Source organism: Dendrobates tinctorius, unplaced genomic scaffold (genome assembly GCF_039654945.1).
Source record: "Dendrobates tinctorius isolate UK_male_01 unplaced genomic scaffold, ASM3965494v1 ptg000230l, whole genome shotgun sequence".
Lineage (NCBI taxonomy): Eukaryota > Metazoa > Chordata > Amphibia > Anura > Dendrobatidae > Dendrobates > Dendrobates tinctorius.
Window position 1 is genome coordinate 10,238,552 of NW_027361897.1, and position 23,441 is coordinate 10,261,992.

General features: G+C 45.4%; 1 protein-coding gene across 1 annotated transcript in view; it reads right to left on the bottom strand.

Annotated features, from left to right (window-relative positions):
- The window catches only part of LOC141059755 (scavenger receptor cysteine-rich domain-containing protein DMBT1-like), a gene marked incomplete at its 3' end in the record, with an annotated part of 153,183 nt that overhangs the window by 85,661 nt on the left and 44,081 nt on the right, over positions 1-23,441 (bottom strand). Inside the window, exons 8-9 of the mRNA XM_073555887.1 lie at positions 22,370-22,390; positions 19,201-19,218 (exon numbers count right to left, since the gene is read on the bottom strand). Coding sequence (XP_073411988.1) covers positions 19,201-19,218; positions 22,370-22,390 — 39 coding nt within the window. The remainder of the gene's footprint in view (positions 1-19,200; positions 19,219-22,369; positions 22,391-23,441) is intronic.

Genomic DNA, 23,441 nt, shown 5'->3' on the forward strand with positions numbered 1-23,441 from the left:
GCCCCTTTAACACATACCACAACTCATGATGCTCCGATACGGCACAGAAATAGCAGTATAGTACAATGAAAAATACTTCACTTCTTACATCTCATGACTGATATCCATTTTAAATTCTCCAATACCTCCAAAAACGGACAGTATATAACTCCATACAGTATTATGGCCAGCGCTTAGTGCGCTATACAGAGTAATGAGGCCCATATATTTCTCCATATGGAATCATTGATCCCATATAATGTTTCAAACCGTATATGATGAGCTCCACATAATGCTATAGTATATGTTGGTCCCAATGGATGAAGCTCCACTGTCTTATGGGCCCAAATAATGCTCCATATATAATGGGCCCCATTTCTACTGCTCTAGTGTATAATGGGCCCTGTAAATGCTGCTCCAGTGTCTGATGTCCACCTTTGGAATGCTCCAGTGTATGGTGGGCCCCATATATCATTCACCAGAGTATAGTGCTCCCCAAAAATTGCTGTCCCAACCTTGAAAACAATTACATAAGTCTCCTTGCTAGGGAATCCCAGCACTACTCTGAACTCATTGTCGTCCCCATCTTCCATCTCACTGCACTTGGCTGTTTAGGCCCTCCCACCGGCAGAGACACTTTTGCGTACTATGCGGTGCCCTGTGCCAGTGCCATCGCCCATGAGTATGCCACCCCCACCTGCTCAAGGAATCTGCACTTTCATCTGCACCTTCCTCTTTGTCACCGTGTAAGGTGGTATAGTATGTGGGAAGGGGAACCTGAGTTTCCTCTGGGTCAGATTCTGGCAGTGTAGAGTGTGAGGGGAATGTAGTGGTCTGGGTCAATGTACCAGCAGCATCATCCAGCAGTGGCTGGGCCTCAGTGCACTTGTGGCATCCCCAAGATTACGGTCGCTACTGTGGCATTACCTTCCTCCTAGGGAGTGTGTTGTCAAGCTTGGGAGCAACGAAGGATCTCTCTAGCAGTGAAACCAACACCCAACACATTTCCCACTCTAGGCTAGCAGGGAGACCTCTGAACCTGACTGCTGAGGAGCTGCTCTCTGTGGTGGTTGGGAGGAGGTAAGTTAGGGCACTCTGTGCAGGGAAGGGGAAGTGTGTGGACGTGAGAATGGGAGCTGGAGGATGAGCAGAGTTAAGGCTCACTCCTAGCTGGAGCGCATGGTCCCGATTCCGGTCTCCGAGTTTGTAGGGACACTGACGTTCCTGCAGCAGAAACCGGGGGAAGTAGCAGCTATAAATGCTCTGTACCCAACTAAGGCTCGGAGGCCCCAGCATCGACGTGTGGGAGCCAGAAGGAAAAGGCTACAGCTGTCTGCCAGACAAGTAAAGTCTGAGGAACATCTGTTAGACAGGAGGCGCTTCAGTGAACCACGGTCCTGTGAATGCTTCTCCCACAAGCGCTAGAAAGGAGACGTTCAGGAAGGTACATGTTGGCGGAGTGTTGGAAGGGAGCTTTCCATTTTGGTCCCGGAGGTTGGCTGAGGTCCTGACCTGGAGGACACAGCACGAAGGTAGGCATCTGTGTAATCTGTAGACTGTGAGTAAAGCTTCGGAACTGCACGCTCTGGTGTCCTACAGTTATTCCAGCACCGCTACATCTGGGTACCAGCACCTACACCGCCTGTGCCTTTCCCCCATCACTACATCTACACTTCCCTGGGACTCCAGCTCCACCTGTGGGGAGCTTCACCATCTTTGCTGTACAACACCATCAGTCCCAGAGGATCTGCATGCAGCGTCGGCCTAACATCTATGTTGCCGAACACCACAGGTGGCATCAAACTATCTATATAAACTCTTTACCATTATACCATGCCATTTACATGGGCGCCCAGGGCCACCGTCCGGGTCACCGCTGCTGTGACACATCCCACTGACACCGGCCCAGTACCGAGTACCCCACAGCCCTGGGAGGGCGACCCATATGCCGACTGCTGATCGGGCGGCGTTATTCCCACGAACCTCCAAACAGCGTCCATGAAGGCAAAGTTTTTGGCTTCCGGGGGCAGTATGATTGCAAAGCTGAACCTTAAAGGAATGTCCAAAAGGGCACCACCAGGAGTGGAGCCTGTGGCTTAATTGGACTCCACCCGGGAAACCACAACCATGCCACCTAAAGAAAAGATGCACTTTTTGAATGCTTTGTCGATTCTGTGTGTGGTGTGGTATGTGTGTTTGTAGTTGTGCTAGCGATTTCTCAGCTTTATTCCGTTAACAACCGAGACTCCGGCATGCCCCCGCAGTACACGTCAAGCTTACTAGAGGGATAAGCGAGGCTCTGGCACGTGAGATCGAGCAATAACAGGTCTAGCATTCCCGTACATGTCCAGGGCTGCATGCATGCTACACTGAAAGGACCAGCTTTTGTCGCTTACAGGTGCCGATAACCTGCTGAACTCCGTTAGTGATGGGGATCTGGGATTCAGATTATTCCCCGCGAACAATGATTTCCCAGTAAGTTCAGGTCAACCGTAATTCCGGAGTTAGGCCTAACCGTCATTCCTGAAAAAATTACGTGTCCAAACCACAGGTGCTGTAGCTTGCTTAATAGCTCGGCAGCCGTTCTCAGGCCCAGTATGGATTCAACAACATTGTAGAAAGTTGATAAAGGGTACAGTTTCACCGGATAACACGTATATATGTAGCCTAGTTTACACATTGAAAATATATGTCTAAAGATCAGGAGGCAGACTCAGATGTTCTCAGGTCCAGTATGGATTTGACCAGATTGTACAAAGTTGAGAAAGGGTACTTTATCACTGGATAGCAGGTATATATAGCATAGTTTAAACATGTAAAATCTCCGTGTTCTCAGTATGGATTACACAGCAATCTAAAAAGTGGAAAAAAGGAAATGCATTTGAGGCGTACACAACTATATACTTTTGGTGTTATTTTTAAATCTTCATATATATTTCTGTCTCAGTAATACAGTCCAGCCTCTCCGCAATAGGAAACGAGATGCATACAATTACTGACATAAAGGCTAGTGATTGCAGAAATCTAGGAATTACTATTCACGGGAAAAACTTCCGTCACAATTCTCATAGGCGATGCTGACCCTCAATTAATTTGTGTGTTGAGACAGTGAAAACATTTTTTTGTGAATAAAGTCTTGCTGTATCGCACTTCCGTTGATTCCATCACTGTTACTCATCTCAATCAAATTTTTATCACAGGGAGTGATGTAAACATGGTGCTCACTGGCTATCATGATCTGTCACGTAACTTTGGAGTGCAAAAGACAGAAGCCACAGGCCGTAGGCGATTCTATTTGATTGGCATGAGAGGGCACATTTTAAAATGTGCGCCGGAATGTCACACGTTTGTGAGTAGGAAAACTGTGAAAGCTGATGATAAACCACCACTGCATGTCATTGTGAGTCGACGTCCATAAGAAATGGAAGCCATTGGTCATCTGGAGCTAGAGCCCGGCCAGCAGGACAGGGCATAGCTACATCTTAACCATCATCTTTCAGTTCAATCAATTTGTAGTGGCACTCCCAGTGAAGGATTTGACAGCCCAGACTACACAGCGGAAGAGCAGGGAGAGGTAAACATTGCAAATGCTGGGGCCCTGCCCAAGCAAGGGAGGCACACTCGTGGGCGTCGGTACTGGCACTGGGCCCCTCATAGTACGGCGGTGTGTCTGACGGCGGTTGTGCACCACCACCGTCAGAGACACTTGATTGCACTATGAGTGACCCTGTGCCAGTGCCCGCGCCCAAGAGTCGGCCTACCCACCTGTCCAGGGCAATGGCACTCGCACGGTTTCGTGCGCTAGGTGGTGACCCTGGCCATGGGGGGGCAGCCCAGTTAGGGCGGTTTACAAAGTGGCATATGTTGATGTGGGACATTCAGCTGCTGCAAAAGGCGAAATAGGTCAAGTTCGCAGAATAGGAGGAGGACCAAAGCAAGCAATTTTTCTGGCAACCTATGTGTCATCAAGGGAAGGTGGGGCAAAATCCTTGGAAACCCATGCATGGTTCATTTTAATGAAGGTTAGATCATCCACATTTTGGGTTGACAGACGGGTCCTTTTTTCTGTCAGGATTGATCCAGCTGCACTGAAGACTCTTTCCGATAGCACACTTGCAGCTGGGCAAGCAAGCTCCTGTAAGGCATATTGGGCCAATTCAGGCCAGGTGTCCAGTTTAGCGGCCCAATAGTCAAAGGGGAATGACCTGTGCAGGAGAACATCGATATGGGAGGAAAAGTAGTTTGTAACCATAGTTGACAACTGCTGTCTCCTGTCACTTTCCGTCGATGCAGTATTACCAGTTGTGTGAGCGGTACTTGAAAAATCAGTCCACAACATTGTCATGAAACCCTTGTCTCCAACGCCACTTCTGCTGTGTGCACCACGAACACCTCTGCCAAGCTGCCCCCGGCCCGTACGGCTCGTGTGAGAACCATCACCGCTGCTGTGTGCTGGGAATGCCTCAACCAACCGGTTTACCAGAGTTACTTGTTTATTAGCCAATATTAGGTCAAGGTTCTCGTGTGGCATGATGTTTTGTAATTTGCCTTTATAGCGTGGATCCAGGATGCTGGCCAACCAGTAGTTGTCATCGTTCATCATTTTGGCAATGCGGGGGTGCCTTTTTAGGATCTGCAAGGCATAATCTGACATGTGGGCCAATGTTCCCGGTGTCAATGATGCACTGCGAGTGCTGGTTGGAGGAGCACTTTCTGGCAAATCCACATCCCTCCAGTCACGCACAAACGCTGTACCAGACCTTGCAACGCCAACATTTTCACTTGCCCCATGAGATGCATCCTCCTCCCCTAAGTAATCATCCCCATCATCCTCCTCCTCCTCCTCTTCTTCCTCCAACTCGTCCAGGAGAGGTCCCTGAGCAGACAATGGCTGAATGTCATCAAGGATTCCCTCCTCTTCCTCCTCGTCAACATTGGCTGCAGACACCTGCTCCTTAAGGTGCGTCAACGTTTGCATGAGCAGACGCATAACTGGGATGCTCATGCTTAGGATGGCATCGCCTGCGCTTACCAGCCGTGTGCATTCCTCAAAACACTGAAGGACTTTACAGAGGTCTTTCAGCTTCGACCACTGCACACCTGTCAACTCCATGTCAGCACTCAAAGTGCCTGGCCGTGTATCCTCCCACAAATGCATTATGGCCTGCCACTGTTCGCACAGCCGCTCAACCATGTGCAGGGTGGAGTTCCACCTTGTTGCAATGTCGAAAATGAGGCGGTGGTTGGGAAGGTGGAGCAATCGCTGCAGCTTCTGCATACGAATGGAGTGTACAGGCGACTGGCGGATGTGCGCACACAGTCTTCGCACCTTCTGGAGCAGGGCTGTTAACTTCGGATAATTGTTGAGGAAGCACTGCACCACCAGGTTCAAGGTGTGAGCCAAGCAAGGTATGTGGCTGAGTTTTGAAAGGGCTATGGCTGCCACAAAATTACGTCCGTTATCACTAACTACCTTGCCTGCCTCAAGATGTATGCTGCCCAGTCATGACTCAGTTTGTCACTGAAAGTACTCAGCCAGCACCTCCGCGGTGTGTCTGTCGCCCAAACACATCATCTGCAACACAGCCTGCTGGCGCTTTCCACTAGCTGCTCGATAGGGGGACACCTCGTTTGCAACAGTGGCAGCTGCAGATGGAGTGCTCGTACGACTGCGCTCTGTGGACGAGCTTTCGCTTCTGGAGGAGGAGGAGGAGGGTCGAAAGCCTACAGCCAACTGTTTCCTATACCGTGGGCTAGGCAGCACTGTCCCACCACCGCTGTCCCCTGTGGACCCTGTATCTGCCACATTAACCCAGTGCGCAGTGATGGACACGTAACGGCCCTGGCCATGCCGACTGGACCATGCATCTGTTGTGAGGTGCACCTTTCCACTCACTGACTGCTTGAGTGCATGGACAATGCGGTCTTTCACATGCACGTGGAGGGCTGGGATGGCTTTGCGAGAGAAGAAGTGGCGACTGGGTAGGTCATAGCGTGGTACTGCATAGGCCATGAGTTCGCGGAAAGCTGCACTTTCCACCAACCGATAGGGCATCATCTCTAACGAGATTAGTTTGGCAATGTGGGCGTTCAAACCCAGTGTACGCGGATGAGAGGATGAGTACTTTCTTGACCTACTCATAGTCTCTGGGAGGGTGAGCTGGACTTGAGAGCTGCATATGGTGGAACTAGCAGTGGACAGGGCAGACTGAGAGAGAGTTGATGATGGTGATGGAGTTGGTGTTCTTTCTGATGGCCTAGATTCAGTCTTTCGTTGATATAACAGTGGGATTCCCTGACTGCTTTGGCCTTGCAACGACACCTCAACATTTGCTGCTGTGCTAACCGGTGGGCTTACAGTGGGGGAAACAATGTAACGTTGCTGACTACCTTCTTTGTGATCAGTTGCATATGTGGTACTTGAGGTTTGGTGTTGTGTCCTCGCTTGCAAGTGCATGCTGGTTAAATGTCTAAGCATGCAACTGGTATTCAAATTTTTCAGATTTTTCTCTCGGCTAAAGGTCTTTGCGCACTTCTTACAGATAACCTTGGTCTGATCATGAGGATTTTGTTCAAAAAAGTGCCACACTGCACTCTTCCTACTTTGGAAGACATTTTGCGGCCTAGCACGCTGTGCTATTTTGACCGTCTGGACAAGCTGTCCAGCAACTCTTTTGATTTTTGAAACCTGTCTTTGGAGTGCTCCGGGCCTGCCAGATAACAGCTGTTGCGATATCGATGTCTGCTGTGGATGCTCCTCCTCCTCATCTGAGCTATTGGAAGCAGCACCCTCTTCTCCCAATGGATGCCAATCTGGGTCAACAACTGGGTCATCCATCACCTCCTCTTCAATGTCATGTGCACCTTCCTCTGTGTCACCATGTATGGTGGTATAGTATGCGGGAAGGGGCACCTGAGTCTCATCAGGGTCAGAATCTGGCTCATTACACTGCGAGGACAATGTAGTGCTCTGAGTGGATGTACCAGCAGAATCATCTATCAGTGGCTGTGCATCAGTGCCGTCCTTGTCAGATTCATCTTGGCCTGGGTAATTCACCATTTCACTTGATAACCCAGGCATGGTATGTGAAAACAGCTCCATGGAGTAATCAGTTGTATGGCCTGCGTCATCCTTCAATCTTGGTTGGGGTGAAGGACACAAGGAAAGGTGTGGTTCATGAACATGAGCCTCCAATGACGACTCAGTGCTTTTATTTTTTACAACTTCAGAAGAGGAGGCGATAGAGCTGGAGGATGAGTCAGCAATGTAAGCCAAAACTCCTAGAAAACTAAGCCTTCGAGGCCTTGTGTAGCCAGACGATAACGCAGGCTCAACACCTCCTGCATTCGGTCCTATTTTGCTTTTGCCACTACCATCAGATCCACCACCAACACCATCATTACCAGCTGGCAACCCCCGCCCAATCCCACGGCCTCTTCCACCAGCCTTCCTCATTTTTGGTAAAAATGTACACAAAATCCCACAAACTATATAGTATGGTAAAACAAGGTACAAGGTGTATATAGGACAGGGGAGATGTAGAATTTCTGAACACACTTGTGGACACTGTTGGATTGTGTGAGGCCCAGTGAATATCACACCGCTATGTCACAGGCTCAATGTCGCAGGTGTGAAAAATGTCACTATAGGACAGGGGAGATGTAGAATTTCTGAACACACTTGTGGACACTGTTGGATTGTGTGAGGCCCAGTGAATATCACACCACTATGTCACAGTTTCAATGTTGCTGGTGTGAAAAATGTCACTATAGGACAGGGGAGATGTAGAATTTCTGAACACACTTGTGGACACTGTTGGATTGTGTGAAGCCCAGTGAATATCACACCGCTATGTCACAGGCTCAATGTCGCAGGTGTGAAAAATGTCACTATAGGACAGGGGAGATGTAGAATTTCTGAACACACTTGTGGACACTGTTGGATTGTGTGGGGCCCAGTGAATATCACACCGCTATGTCACAGTCTCAATGTCGCAGGTGTGAAAAATGTCACTATAGGACAGGAGAGATGTTGAATTTCTGAACACACTTGTGGACACTGTTGGATTGTGTGAGGCCCAGTGAATATCACACCGCTATGTCACAGGCTCAATGTCACAGGTGTGAAAACTGTCACTATAGGACAGGGGAGATGTAGAATTTCTGAACACACTTGTGGACACTGTTGGATTGTGTGAGGCCCAGTGAATATCACACCGCTATGTCACAGGCTCAATGTCGTAGGTGTGAAAAATGTCACTATAGGACAGGGGAAATGTAGAGTTTCTGAACACACTTGTGGACACTGTTGGATTGTGTGAGGCCCCAGTGAATATCACACCGCTATGTCACAGGCAGAAATTGGCTAGTGTATAACAAACTACAAGGTGTATATAGAATTGGGCACAATAGGAATCTCCCTAGAGTGTAGGTCTGTAAGAACGGAACATGTCCTCGACTTATTCTTACAGAGTCACACACAGATAGCTTCATTGTGGCCATGATAACAGCCGTTACACGGTACTGAGAGAGGAGCGTGCACGTACACCGCTGTCCGGTGTCCGTAAAATTGTCAAGCTCCGTGTTTTTTAAGTATACGGACTGATACACGCTGTCTCTCTATAGTTTTGAATGTGATCAAACAGCAAATATACTTAGCTGTTTGAAAAACAGACAAAACTAGAAGGTGGAGGTCTGTAAGAATGGAACATGTCCTCGACTTATTCTTACAGCGTCACACACTGATAGCTTCACTGTGGCCGTGATAACAGCCGTTACACGGTACTGTGTGAGGAGCGTACACCGCTGTATGGTGTGAAAAAATGCACGCTCAGTACCTCACCAGGACAAGAAAAAAAAATTTGGATTGCTTTTAAAAAGCAGTTTGCAGAGCAGTGGGAAAACAGCAATGCAGCTATCAGGAAGCCTTATAAGGCAGCCTAACAACCAACACAGCTGATCCAGCAAAATATAGCCTCCACTTGCACTACACAGTGACTGGTGTGTTGTACAGGCAAAATCGCTAGCAGCAGAAGCAGTTTTTGGTGTCTTCTTCCCTGCCTAACGTTCTCCCTACAGAATCAGCAGCAGCAGCTCTCCCTATTCTGAGATCAGCATGAGTAACATGGCGGTCGGCGTGCACGCCCTTTTATACCCCCTGTGACGCCCCCCAATGCAAGCTAATCACTTGCATGCCCTTCTCAAAGATGGTGGTGACCCCTGCCTATGTCATCACGTTGCCCACAGTGTCCATGGATCCTGATTGGCTGAAAAAGGGCGGAAAACAAACTTTTGAAACGCGACTTTGGCGTTAAAGTCGCCGAGCTCGTGGCCGACCTCACCCTAGGGTCGGGTTTCGTTTCATGAAACCCGACTTTACCAAAAGTCGGCGACTTTTGAAATTTTTTGACCCGTTTCGCTCAACTCTAGTTATAATAGTAAATAATTACAGAAATTTTACAATCCTTGGAAGAGTCATGAAGATCTCAACCAATGTTTTTGGGCAAGATGACTCACTAATTTTTCCCCAAACCATGTGCTGCTATGGGTTTAAGGAAGGCTGTTCACTTTGAAGGTTTACCCTACCTTGGTATTGAATTTGCAGCAAATAAGAAATTAGCCATTTAAAGAATCCCCGCATTCACATAGAATAAATATCTTGTCATATGCATTCCAACAATTTTTACAAATACTGATCTTTTCATAATACTGTGCTAGTCTACAGTCCACAATTGGAATGCTGCCTCTTTAGGAGTATTACTTTAACTTGTTTTAACTGTACAAAGGTCATCTTGACAGTAAGTTTCTTTTTACACATACTGATTATACTGTTTTATATTGTTCTTTATATTTACAATATATATTTAGCATAAATATTATTATTATTATTATTATTATTATTACTTTAATTATATGTGTCTATATTAAATTCTTTAAAGGGGTTTTCTGGTGAAAACAAATTATCATCTAACCACAGGATAGGTAATATCTTGTGGAATGATGGATGTCCAACTGCTGGGACTTCCCTGGTTGATGTTCCCTGTATCCCTGAATGTGCTGGCTTATTGAAGTGTACAGAAGCCATATCAATCTTAAACAAATATATATCCACAATTAGCATCCTACATAATAATTTAAGACTAGTGATGAGGGAGTGTGCTCCTCACTGCTCGTAATGCGCTTGAACATCAGTGTGCTTGAGAGGCTTGTTAAATGTTCACGTGCAAGCTCGAGTCCCCACACCGCATGTTTTGCGCTTGTTAGACAGCCAGTAAACATGCAGGGATTGCCTGCCTGTCACTGTAATACCATAGCCATCTTAAATCAGGCATTACTGTGATTGACTGGCCGCATAGTGTCATCGTCTGGTCTATATAAGACCTGTGATGCCAAGCTTGGCACAGTGTTCCAACAGACATAGGCAGAGCAGGGAGAGTTGCTGCACTGCTGAGCTAGGGCCACATTTGTAGCTGCGTATAAGAAGGGTTTAGACACCATTAATATTTCTCTTAACTGGGAAAACAGCCCTAATTAGGGCTAATGATAATCATATTCATACTGCTGTTAGCAGCACTTAGGAGGAGATTGTGCTGCAACTCATATCAAATGCCTTTCTCAGGGTTAATAATATTCTTTTTGCTCTTAATCCTGCAAATTGTTCTGAGCAGGGAAATATTATACATCACTTATACTGCACCAATTGTGCATACAAAGCATACAGCCAGAATTAGCAGTAGAATTGCTATATTGCTCCTGCAGTGGAACAAGTCCATCTGAGGTGAGCAAATTTTCCTGCGATGCTAACCCTGCAAAGTTATTTCAGTAGGGAAATATTATATGCCATTTAAAATACACCAGTTGTGTGTCAAAAGCATACAGCGAGACGTGGTTGGTTATCAATAGCATCGCTATATCACTCCGACATTGTTACAAATCCATCTGAAGTGGGTAAATTTTCTTGTGTTAGTAAATCTAAAAAGTTTTTTCAGCAGTGAAATATTATACTGCCTAAACTGTGCCAGTTGTGCATCAAAAGCATGCAGCAAGACTTGGTTTGCTATATTGCTACTGCAGTGTAAGTTTTCTCAACAGGGATATATCATACGTAATTTAAAATGTAAGTAGAGATGAGCAAATATTTCAATGTTCGGCTCAGCTCACGATCACCAAATTTGCAATATTCACCAATTTAATCATCAATTAAATCACCAAATATAGACGAACATACATGAAAGCCGGTGTTTCCCACAGTGAGTGACAGCATGGTAAACCCTGACGTAGCACCTGCGTAGCGCCTCTGATCAGCACTGAAATCATCCACCTGTCAGAGAGCCACGGTTCCCACACTGTCAGAAGACTATGTGAGTGCACAGCTGTGATCGGAGGTATAAAGTTTACCCACGGTCACTTGTGTCAGCTGATGGGACTACAGCTCCCATCAGCTGAACCTGCTGCATCTAATTACATGGTGAGCAGAAGCAGCAGATGGGAGTACTCACTCCTGTAAATAAATAATTAAAAAAACTGCAAAGGTTCCCCTGTATTTTTGATAACCAGTCAGGCAAAACTCAAAGCTGTGGGCCGCATCCCTCAGCTGTAAAGCTTCAGCAAGGTTGGTTACCAAAAATAGAGGGGTCCTCATGCCGTATTTTTAATTATTTAAATACATTTAAAAAAGGCGTGGCGTCCCCCTCATTTTTGACAACCAGCCTTGCTAAAGCAGACATCTGGGGGCTGGTATTCTGAGCCTATTAATGGGCCATGGATATAGCCCTCCCACCAGCCTAAAAATAGCAGCCCACAGCTGCTCAGAAAGGGTACATCTATTACATAGTTACATAGTTATTAAGGTTGAAGGACGACTAAGTCCATCTAGTTCAACCCATATCCTATCCTAAATTGTCCTAACATGTTGATCCAGAGGAAGGCAAAAAAAAACCCATGTGGCAAACAGTAGCTTCACATTGGGGAAAAAAATTCCTTCCCGACTCCACATACGGCAATCAGACTAGCTCCCTGGAACAACACAATATTAAGGAAACTAGTGTATATACCCTGTAATATTATACTTTTCAAGAAAGGCATCCAGTCCCTTCTTAAATTTTAGTAGGGAATCACTCATTACAACATCATATGGCAGAGAGTTCCATAGTCTCACTGCTCTTACAGTAAAGAATCCGCATCTGCGAGTATGCTTAAACCTTCTTTCCTCCAGACGTAGAGGGTGCCCCCTTTTCCCCGTCACAGGTCTAAGAGTAAAAAGATCATTAGAAAGGTCTTTGTACTGTCCCTGCATATATTTAAACATTGTAATTGTCACGCTTACCGCCGGCTCCACGCTCGCCGCCCCCGCCGCGTCCTCGGCTCCTGCTTCCGCCTCTCCCCGCGGTGGGTGCGCCCGCCGCCTCCGGCGTGCTCCCGCGCTCCTGCCCTCTGCCCCGCGCTCTGTCCTGGCGTTCTGCCAGGCCTTCTCCCCGCCCTCCTGACCCTGCTGACCTGACCCAGAACTCCTGTCTCTATAAGAGGCAGCCTCTTCCTCCAGCTCACCGCCTGATCGTCACTTCTCTCCCTCTGTGACTCTGGCCCCAGTCTGCCTGCCTTTTCCTGCTGCTCTTACCCTTTTCCTGGTGCTCCCTGTCTAACCGTTCCTTGTGTTCCTCCCAGTGCCCGCCATCTCGTGTCCGTGTTCAGCCTGTGCCTGCGTCTGACCCGTTTCTTGCCGTTCCAGCCCTGCCTGCCTGTATCCTTCAGCCTCCGTTCCTGGCTTCCAGTCCTGCCGGTTCGGGTCCAGCTCATTCTTCCGCCTGCCCGCTGCATCTTCTACTGTGCTCCTCCGTCCTCGGGTACCAGCTGCCGTGGTGAGTAGTTTCCCCTGGGCCTGTCCCAAATGCTCCCTGTATAGGGGGTGGTCCACCTGGTCCGCTCGCCCAGGGGAGGTTCGCTTGCCGCAGTCCAGTGGGTTCACCCTTGGGAATCATTACAGTAATAAGATCACCCCTAAGCCTTCGCTTTTCCAAAATAAATAACCCCAAGTGTAATAACCTGTCTTGGTATTGAAGACCCCCCAGTTTCCTAATAAGCTTGGTCGCTCTTCTCTGCACCCGCTCCAGTTCAGCTATGTCTTTCTTATACACCGGAGACCAGAACTGTACACAGTATTCTAAGTGTGGTCGCACTAGTGACTTATATAGAGGTAAAATTATGTTCTCCTCATGAGAATCTATGCCTCTTTTTATGCATCCCATTATTTTATTTGCCTTTGCAGCAGCTGCCTGACACTGGCCACTAAATGTGAGTTTGTCGTCCACCCCACACCCAGGTCTTTTTCAGTGACAGTTTTGCCCAGTGTTTTAGAATTAAGCACATAATTATACATCTTGTTTGTTCTACCCAAGCGCATGACCTTACATTTATCCCCATTAAAGCTCATTTGCAATCAGCCCAAGCTTCTAGTTTACATAAATCCTCCTGTAATATAAAATTGTCCTACTCTGTATTAATTACCTTGCAGAGTTTAGTGTCATCTGCAAATATTGAAATTCTACTCTCTATGCCCCCTACAATGTCATTAATAAATATGTTAAAAAGAAGCGGGCCCAACACTGACCCCTGTGGTACCCCACTGCTAACCGTGACCCAGTCCGAGTGTGCTCCATTAATAACCACCCTTTGTTTCCTATCCCTGAGCCAGCTCTTAACCCACTTACACATATTTTCCCCTATCCCCATTGTTCTCATTTTATTTATCAACCTTTTGTGTGGCACCGTATCAAAAGCTTTTGAAAAGTCCATGTACACCACATCCACTGCATTCCCTTGGTCCAGTCCGGAACTTCCCTCTACCCTTCCCTCTGCTCTTCCCTCTACCCCACCTTCTAACTTTCACCCAGCTAGCTGCTTCACTGTTCTGCAGCTCCAACCTAGCATCCCCCCTCATCTATCCCATTGAGTGTCTGCTCAGTGAGCAGAAGACTCCTTTCCATATTCTCATTGGATCTCAGTGTTGCCAGCTGCACATTTAGATCCAGGATCTAGGCTTCCAAATGCACAACGTGCTCACATCTCGCACAGCAGTATGCACCCTCGACCGGCTGGTCAAGGATTTCATACATGCGGCAAGATGTACACTGGATGGCATTGGCAATAGTGGAGCACATCCTAATGGGGATTGCAACAGACAGAAAAGATAAGTAAAAATAAATAAAAAGTATTAATAAAATATAACAGTAATTCAGTAATTCCTCCCTTGGAAACTCCCTGAATCCAAAGTCACTGAATCACAAGTCACACACTTACCACAGTTTGCACTTACGCTCCGGTCACACTCAGCTCGTTCAAACTCGCTCAGGCAGAAGATTTAAAAGATATTTTTTTTTCCCTTTTACCAGCAAACCACCCTGCTGCTCAATGCACTTCTAAAAGGAGCCCGCAGCTGCCCAGAAAGGGCACATCTATTAGATTCGCCAATTCTGGCACTTTGCCTGGCTCTTCCCACTTGACCTGTAGTGGTGGCAAGTGGGGTTCATATTTCTGGGTTTGATGTCCCCTTTGTATTTTCAGGTGACATCAAGCCCAAGAATTAGCAATGGAGAAGTGTCTATAAGACACCTATCCACTGCTAATCCAATAGTTACATGGTAAATAGAGACACAGCCAGAATAAAGTCCTTTATTAGAAATAAGACTAAACATAGTTATCCATTTTATTTATAAATAACAAACACAGGTATACTCACATATCGCCTATTCCACCGAAGCCTTCGTTCTGTAATGAAACAAAAAAAACAACAACAATATCCCCACCTCTCCTTTGTTTTGTCCCAGGCCGTAATCCATGTCTGGGAGATTAATAGTTTTCAACCTGGATGGTACCAAGATGCGACTGTCCATTCTGATAACCACTGGTGACTGAGCTGCTGGGAGCGCAGCGTCAGTGACCGGCGGTGACATCATTGAAGTTAGCTCTGGTCACTGGTGTCAGCTGATAGCTGATGGGAGCTGTAATCCTAACACGTGCTGCCACTATTAGCAGTGAGAGCAGGAGAGGCAGATGGGAATATTCATCAGCAGCTCCTGCTCTGTAAATAAACAATTAAAAAAAACTGCTTGGGTTCCCCTGTATTTTTGATAACCAGCGAGGCAAAATTCACAGCTGGGGGCTGCAACCCTCAGCTGTCAGCTTGCAGCAGCTCATTCACCAGTGGTTCTCAGCCTGGACGGTCGCATCTTGGCATCATCCAGGTTTGAAAACTATTAATCCGTCAGAAATAGATTACAGCGTGGGACAGAATGACAGACAGGTATGGTATTTTATTGTTTTTTATTTTAGTTTTATTACAGGACAACGAGGGCTTAGGTGGAATTAGGCATTGGGTGAGTATAACTGTGTTTGCTATATTTAAATAAAATGGATAACTGTATTTAATCTTATCTCTAATAAATGACTTTATTCTGGCTGTGTCTTTATTTACCATACAACTATAGGATTAGCAATGGATAGGTGTCTTTTAGACGCCTCTTCATTACAAATCCATGGGCTTGATGTCACCTGACAATACAAGAGTGACATCAACCCCACAAATATGAACTGGCACGGTGCGGCCTGTAGACCTCTTGTTTCCAGCCCAACGGCTGCCTCAGTCTGCAGGCCAGACTGAGACAGCCAGAGGGCCGGATGTGGCCCGCAGGCCGCACTTTGCCCAGGTCTACTTTTGTTAGTACTTTGGCTGTGGTGCTGTATGATGAGCAGAAGGAATGTGTTTAATGAGGGGAGGGGGTGGGGAGACGTCAAAGGAGCTGTAGACTGTTATTTATTTTTATTTTTTATTAACTTAATGTGTGGAGATTCCAGCAGCCAATCAGAGCGCAGAAACAATCCACAACGTCCAGACACAAAGGCTTGTGTAATTGGATGCCAAAGTCACATGTCCCTCTAGATATAAAAAGTGGACATGTGGCTTCAGCACCATTTTGTGACTGTAACAGGGTAGTGAGGCTGCTGCAAGGATTCAGATAGTTAGGTAGGCTGATTAGTCTCAGCTAGTTTAGATAGGATCCTGTGTCAAATCGATCTTCCAGCATATAAATCTGAAGTCCTAATTCTGTGGTGCAGCCACAAGTTGCCACTTCAGCATATAAATCCCTTGTGCTAAGTGTATCTAAATCCATTTGGCTAATTGTGTGATCCAGCCACCTGTCCACATTTCAGCAATTAAATCATTTATGCTAATTCTTTGGTCCCACCACCAGTCCACAGCTAATATATAAAGCTCAAAGTGTGTATGTATGTATGTGTGTATGTATGTGTGTATGTCCGGGATAGGCATCCGCACCGTCGCAGCTACAGCCACAAAATTTGGCACAGTCACACGTCTGGACCCCAAGAGCGTCCTAAGCTATGTTGTGAGGTGAAATTTTAACCCCGCATGTTCCAATTCACCAAACAATTTTGCCCCTATCTACATACTGGGGGAAAAAGTGTGTCAAGCCCCGCCCCTCATTATGATGTCATAAGGCCCCTATTTGCATGCTGGGGAAACAGTGTGTGCGTATCAAGCCCCGCCCCTCATTATGATGTCACAATGGTTACCATGGCGACGCTGATGTCATCATAGGTTGCAAGCCCTGCCGCCGCTCATTATGATGTCATAATGGTTGACTATGGGATGGAGGATGTGTGATGGGTATATGGGCACTGGACTATGGGATGGAGGATATGTATAACGGGTATATGGGCATGGGACTATGGGATGGAGGATGTGTGATGGGTATATGGGCACTCGACTATGGGATGGAGGATGTGTGATGGGTATATGGGCACTGGACTATGGGATGGAGGATATGTATGACAGGTATATGGGCATGGGACTATGGGATGACAGATATGTATATGGGCACGGGACTATGGGATGGAGGGTGTGTGATGGGTATATGGGCACTTGACTATGGGATGGAGGATATGTTTGATGGGTATATGGGCACGGGACTATGGGATGGCAGATATGTATATGGGCACGGGACTATGGGATGGAGGATATGTATGATGGGTATATGGGCACGGGACTATGGGATGGAGGATATGTATGATGGATATATGGGCAAGGGACTATGAGATGAAGGATGTGTGATGGGTATATGGGCACTTGACTATGGGATGGCGAATATGTATGATGGATATATGGGCATGGGACTATGGGATGGAGAATATGTATGATGGGTATATGGGCATGGGACTATGGGATGGAGAATATGTATGATGGGTATATGGGCATGGGACTATGGGATGGAGGATGTGTGATGGGTATATGGGCACTCGACTATGGGATGGAGGATATGTATGATGGGTATATGGGCACGGGCCTATGGGATCGTGGATATGTATGATGGGTATATGGGCACGGGACTATGGGATGGAGGATAATTATAATTTGCTATAACTAACCACAGTTAGTTACTATGCCCGGGCAGCACCGGGCTCTTCAGCTAGTTTCAGCATAAAAATCCTGTGTGCTAATTGTGTAGTCCAGCCACCAGTCCACATTACTGCATTTAAATCCTTTGTGCTAATTGTGTGATCCAGCCACCAATCCAGATTTCAACATGTAAATATTTTGTGCTAATTCTGTGGTTCCACCACCAGTCCACATTTCAGCATATAAATCCTTTTTGCTTAATGTGTGGTCTAGCCACCAGTCCACAGTTTCCACATTTCAGTATAAAAATCATATGTGCTAATTGTGTAGTCCAGCCATCAGTCCATATTTCTGCATTTAAATCCTTTGTGTTAACTGTGTGGTTCAGCCTCCAATTGACATTTCAGCATGTAAATATTTTGTGTTACTTCTGTGGTACCAGCACCAGCATCTAAATCATTTGTGCTAATTGTGTGGTCCAACCACACTATCTCAGCAAATAAATACTGTTTGTTATTTTAGTGACAGGTGACTGAAATGTCTTGTGAAACAGCTGGTTATAATATGGTAAGGGTACATCCAACATGAGTAGGAAAATGTGAGTTTGTGGTGGAAGTGCGAAATAGGCTTGGTGTTCGAGGTGTACCTAGGGTAGATGGTAATGTTACTGAAAGCTCTACTGAACAAACACTGGCTTATCTTATCCAAAGACAACTGACAGCTTCTGTTACTGGACGGGCTACTCCTCTCCCTTTGTTGGAAGCTGCACAGTGGTATGACCTGTAGATAATTTTTTGAGATGTGGAAACTCAAAATTGTGTATCCATCTGGTGAGTTGCCTATAGTGGAAGAGCACAATTATACTATTTCTACTCTGAGGAAATTGATGCCACTTAGTGGTGTGTGACAATATTTTTTTTGAAATGTGGAGTCTCCAAGTTGGGCCTCCAGCTGGTGGGTTGCCTGAAGTGGAAGGGGTCTCTGAGCATCATTCTACTATTCCTACTTTGGAGAAATTGATGCCACTTTAGTGGTGTGTGCCAATAGTTTTTTGAAATGTGGAAAATCCAAGCTGGAACCCATGCCATTTCAGCCCTGTTTACATTAATTTGAACAATTTTTTAGACCCCTCCAGATCTCTGCGGTTATGGAGGGCAGAAAAATGTTCAAGTTTCCAATTGACTTTCTTTTTACAAGTTACTCGGGTCGAGCACTGGAGCATTACGATTTGCTCGACTCGAATAACGAGTACCCGAGCATTCTAGTGCTCGTTCATCACTATTTGAGACATACACTGCATATTCGTTGGAGATTACTGTAGCAACCATGTGCTTAAGTATTGCACACTGAAGCAGGCACATTCAGGGCTAGAGGAAGTGTCAGAGAATGCAAAACAGTAGTCGTCCAGAACAGACCTTGCAACTCTCCACTGCAGTTTTGAGTATTCATTTTAATTAAGAGAAGCATAGCAGAGTAAAATAAATATACTACTAACCGTACTGAAAATATGACCTCTTTCTTCTTTTGTCAGGTGTCACTCCATCTGCTAAACAGCAGAAAAAACATAATAAATAGACTAAAGGCGTATGTGCCAGAAACAAGTCAGAGTGACTATGCCGTCAACAGTTCTGTCACAGTTTTTAATTAAATGAACTTCTAATGAAGTTTGAAGATTTTTATTTAAGACTGGATGTGTGTTCTATTTCTTTCATTTATAATTAAGAGAAGTTTACCATTAATGGTGAGTACCGCATTTTTTATTCTTAAAAGAACATGAACATCTCAACATTTACAAAGAAAATTATACTTACCATTTTGATTTTCATAACCTGGGAAATGAATAGAGAAAAATGTTGTAAACATTTAAATGTGACTAACTTGATGTGAGTTACAAATGTTAAGTTTCACCCTCATGCTTGGTGGGCACTTTCTCTTTAATAATAGTAGATAGTAATAGTTATATATAGTTATACATGGTTATACTGTATTTGAAAATATTTTCAGAAATTTCACACAGTCCTTTATAGAGTCCTGATGGTCTCAGCTAGAAATGAGTGATCCCAAACAGTAAAGTTCGGCGTCCGTACTGAACACCTACTGTTTGGGCAAGGACACCAAACACGGACTTCACCAGGAAGTCTGTGTTACTATTTGGTTCAGCCCCCCGAACACTGGGTGTGTTTCTCACATTGTCATGTGCATGAGAGCACAGCAAACACTGCTTCTGATCGGTGATAAAATCATTAACGCCGGTCAGGCAGCCACGGTTCCCACTCTGTTAAATGACAGCTTGAGCCCGCAGCTGTGATCAGAGGCATAAAGTTTACCTCCGATCACTGGCATCGACTGATGGGACTACTGCTCCCATCAGCCTGTGCCTGCTGCTGCTACTAACAGCGGGAGCAAGCAGCAGCTAATGGGAGTATTCATCAGCTGACGTCTGTGGTCTAAATAAATAATTACATTAAAAAACTGGCATGGGTTCCCCTGTATTTTTTTTATAACCAACCTGGCAAAACTGACAGCTGGGGGCTGTTTGTTTATAATTTATTTAGAGCGCAGGCAACAGTTGATGAATACTCCCATCAGCTGCTCCTGCTCTCATTTTTATTAGCAGCAGCAGACGTAGGCTGATGGGAGTAGTAGTCCCATCAGCCGATGACAATGACTGGACGTAATTTTTACCTCTGATCACAGCTGCTAGCTCTCACTTTCATATGACAGCATGGGAACTGCAGCTGTCTGACTAGTGGTACTTACTTTATTCCCAACCAGAAGCAGTGTTAGCCACGCTGTAATGCCCATGACAACGTGGCAAACACTAGGTATTTGGGGTCATCTTTTAAGTGAATGGGGTCCGAGTTCAGGTTCGCATACTGTTCTGCTACCTGAACCAAAACTTTTTTTTAACTGTTCGGCCAAACCCACCGGATCCAAACATCCAGGAGTCCGCCCATCTCTAGTCTCAACCAATGGTTTGGGGCAAGATGGCTTACTGATCTTGCTCAAAACCATATGCTGTTATGTGTTGTGAGTTCATTTTCCCCTCCGTCACTGAGGCCTAGTGAACTCCCTATTCTAGTGAAGGAAGGTAGTGAGCCTGATTATCAGGCACCTGGGACTAATGAAGACGATTGGCTGAGTGGAGTCACTGACTGGATTTAAGGCAGCCTACGCCCTTTCTGCCCTGCGAGTGATTTCTCTGTCGACTCTTGGACACCAGTCTGATTCCTGCTCTCCTAAAGCTAAGTTTGCTGTTTTGCCTTTTGCATCTAAGATTTGTTTTTGTTTTTCTTACTTTTTGGATTCTGCCACTCCCTGCTGGAGTGTGCAGTGTTCCTAGAGCTCTGTCTTCTGAAAGTACCTGAGTGCTGATTTAGTTTTTGAAGCTTAGTTGCTTCAGGGCCATTTTTATATCAGCTTGTTGGCTTTTGTCTCTGATAGGTTTTTGGCAGATTGCAGACAGAAGCCTTCCTATCCGTTCCTATCTAGGTAGTTTTTGGGCCCCGTCTTTGCTCAGCCTGTCTTTCTGTCTGTGTAAGTGTTTTCATCTTGCTTCACCGTCATTATATGTGGGGGGCTGCCTATTGCTTTGGGTTCTGCTCTGGGGCAGTTAGATTTCCCCTTTCCTTCTTTAGGTCTATGTATCTCTCCGGCTGTGATCGAGGGGTCTAGGTCATCGTAGGAACCCCCCACGGCTACTGCTAGTTGTGTAGATAGGTTCAGGGGTCTGCAATCTGATAGTTGCCAACTTCTCTGGTTTTCAGGACTTAGCTAGCATTTCTGTTTTTGCCTCCTACGGTGACTCAATCATAACAGTTATGGATCTCAGGAAGGCTATTAATTTTGACCTTTGCATTGAATCTACAGCCAATAAAAAACTAGGCATTTACAGCATCATCCCATTTACTTAGAATGCATTTTTTCATGTTAATTTTTTCATACTACTGTGATAGTCTACAATTCACAACAGCTGGAATTTCAGCTCATGAGGAGTACTACTTTAACATCTTAACAGTGGATACGTCAACTTGACAGTAACTTTGTTTTTACACTTACTGACTGTGTTGCATACGCATACTTGTCCTGGACTCTGCTTCCTTCCCCTCGAACTGCTGCCCTATTTTGTGCTCCCTGAATTTCATCTGCCTTCTGCAAATCTCCTGGAGTTACTTCGGTTGCAGTAAGCCATATTTTGTTGTTAGTTCTTATTTAACATTCGTTGATGCACTACGCATGTGGTTCCTCTACTTTGCTAACACTGAGCCTTACAGTGAACCTAACACTGTGGTACCTCTTACACGTTCCTTTACTAGCAGAAGGATATTCTTTCCAGTATATTTTTATCATCATTATTATAATTATTTTTATTATTATTATTCATTTATTGTGACTCTATTTAATTATTTTTCTGGTTAAAACAAGTTATCTTCTACGCACAAATTCTTGTGGAATGGAGTTTGTCCAACTGCTTGTATCCACCCCAATTGACAGAATGGAGAACCTTTATCCCCGTTAGAACAGAGAGGCAGTGTACATGCTTGACTGCCATTGGACTCATTCCTTTAGAACCAACAGCCCCATAAAGAATAAATGGAAAAACATTCCAACATTTTACCTGCCACTCTAATTTGTAGAGGGGAAAAAACTTCCCTGTGTTCCTTTTTCTGCTGATAGCTGTAGGTCCCAGTCGTTGGACCCCCTACTGATTAAGGAGTTATCATTTATTCTGTGGCTAGGTAATAACGTGTTTTCACTGGTCAGCCCCTTTAAGTGTTCAAAAACTCAGAATTCTGAATGATGTGTGGAGATAATTGCTATCCCCTAAGATATCTTGGTCAACAATGATGATGACAAGAAAGTACCATAGTTAAACAGTAAGAGAAGCTGATGTTTGTCATTCTACCAGTGCACAAATAAAATGATATATATATAAAGCTATACTAACATCTCAAAATTTACAAAATGGTTTAAACTTACCTATGGGATTATCATCATCACCTGGGAAATTTATAAGGAAATATATTTTAATTTATAAAACGTAAAAAACAAGATATGAAGTTCAAAGCTTCAGTTGTATTCTCATAGTTGGTTAATAAAATGTCTATTGAAAAGACAGCAGTAAATGGTGGAAGAGTTTCATCAATTTTTTAGTTATTGGTTCAGTCCTGTGCCTCAAAATGGCTACTTGATCTTGCCCTAACCTACTATACATGTAAAGTAGACTAATTCCTTTTATAATATACTCTCATTTTGAAATGCATTAATAGGTTACAACATCCTTTTGTGTAATGACTGACTCGCACTTGTGGGTGAAACTGCAGCCGATAGGAAACTAGCCATATGCAGAATAATCCCATTCACCCAGAGTGCATGTTTTGTAGATTGTGTTCCAGCAGTTTCTACAAAGTGTTAGGGTTTGCAGATCGCACTCAATATAAACTAAGGTAAAGTGCGATCGCAACCCAGGGTCCACTGTGCGGTGATGGGGAACCGCAGCTAGTATACAACGGCAGAGCGAAGCTGTGAGCAAGCATCGTAAACACACAGACTTAAAAGTCACACAGCGTGAAGAGAGTGCGAAGTAACCGACTCTGTTACATCACAGAAAGGTACTAGCAAAGAGAGCACTAGTGGCTATACCCTGTTAGGCTGCACAGGAGTATAGTAGTTATGATGCTAGTTGGGGTCCCCAGGGAAGTCTAGGCTGGTTGTGCCTGCTCTTCACTCAGCTGTGCTAACTGCACACATGCCCGGAGACAGATGCTAAGCCCAAGCAGGAAATCCCACCCTACACTGTCTAGACACTCCCTCGCAGTGCTAGTAATGGCACACATGCACACAGGGTGGTAATGTATCCACCAACACACCAAACACATGTGATCTTAGCGTGCTGACATTCCTGTTCAAGTCCAGTCAGACAGGACATTGCTCATTTACCAATTCTGGACTGCGACATCATCCGAGTAGCTGATGACCAACCACCAATGAGAGGTAGCCACCTTACGAGCATGCTCAGTAGGGTGATTTATGGACTTAGCCTCTGGAACGC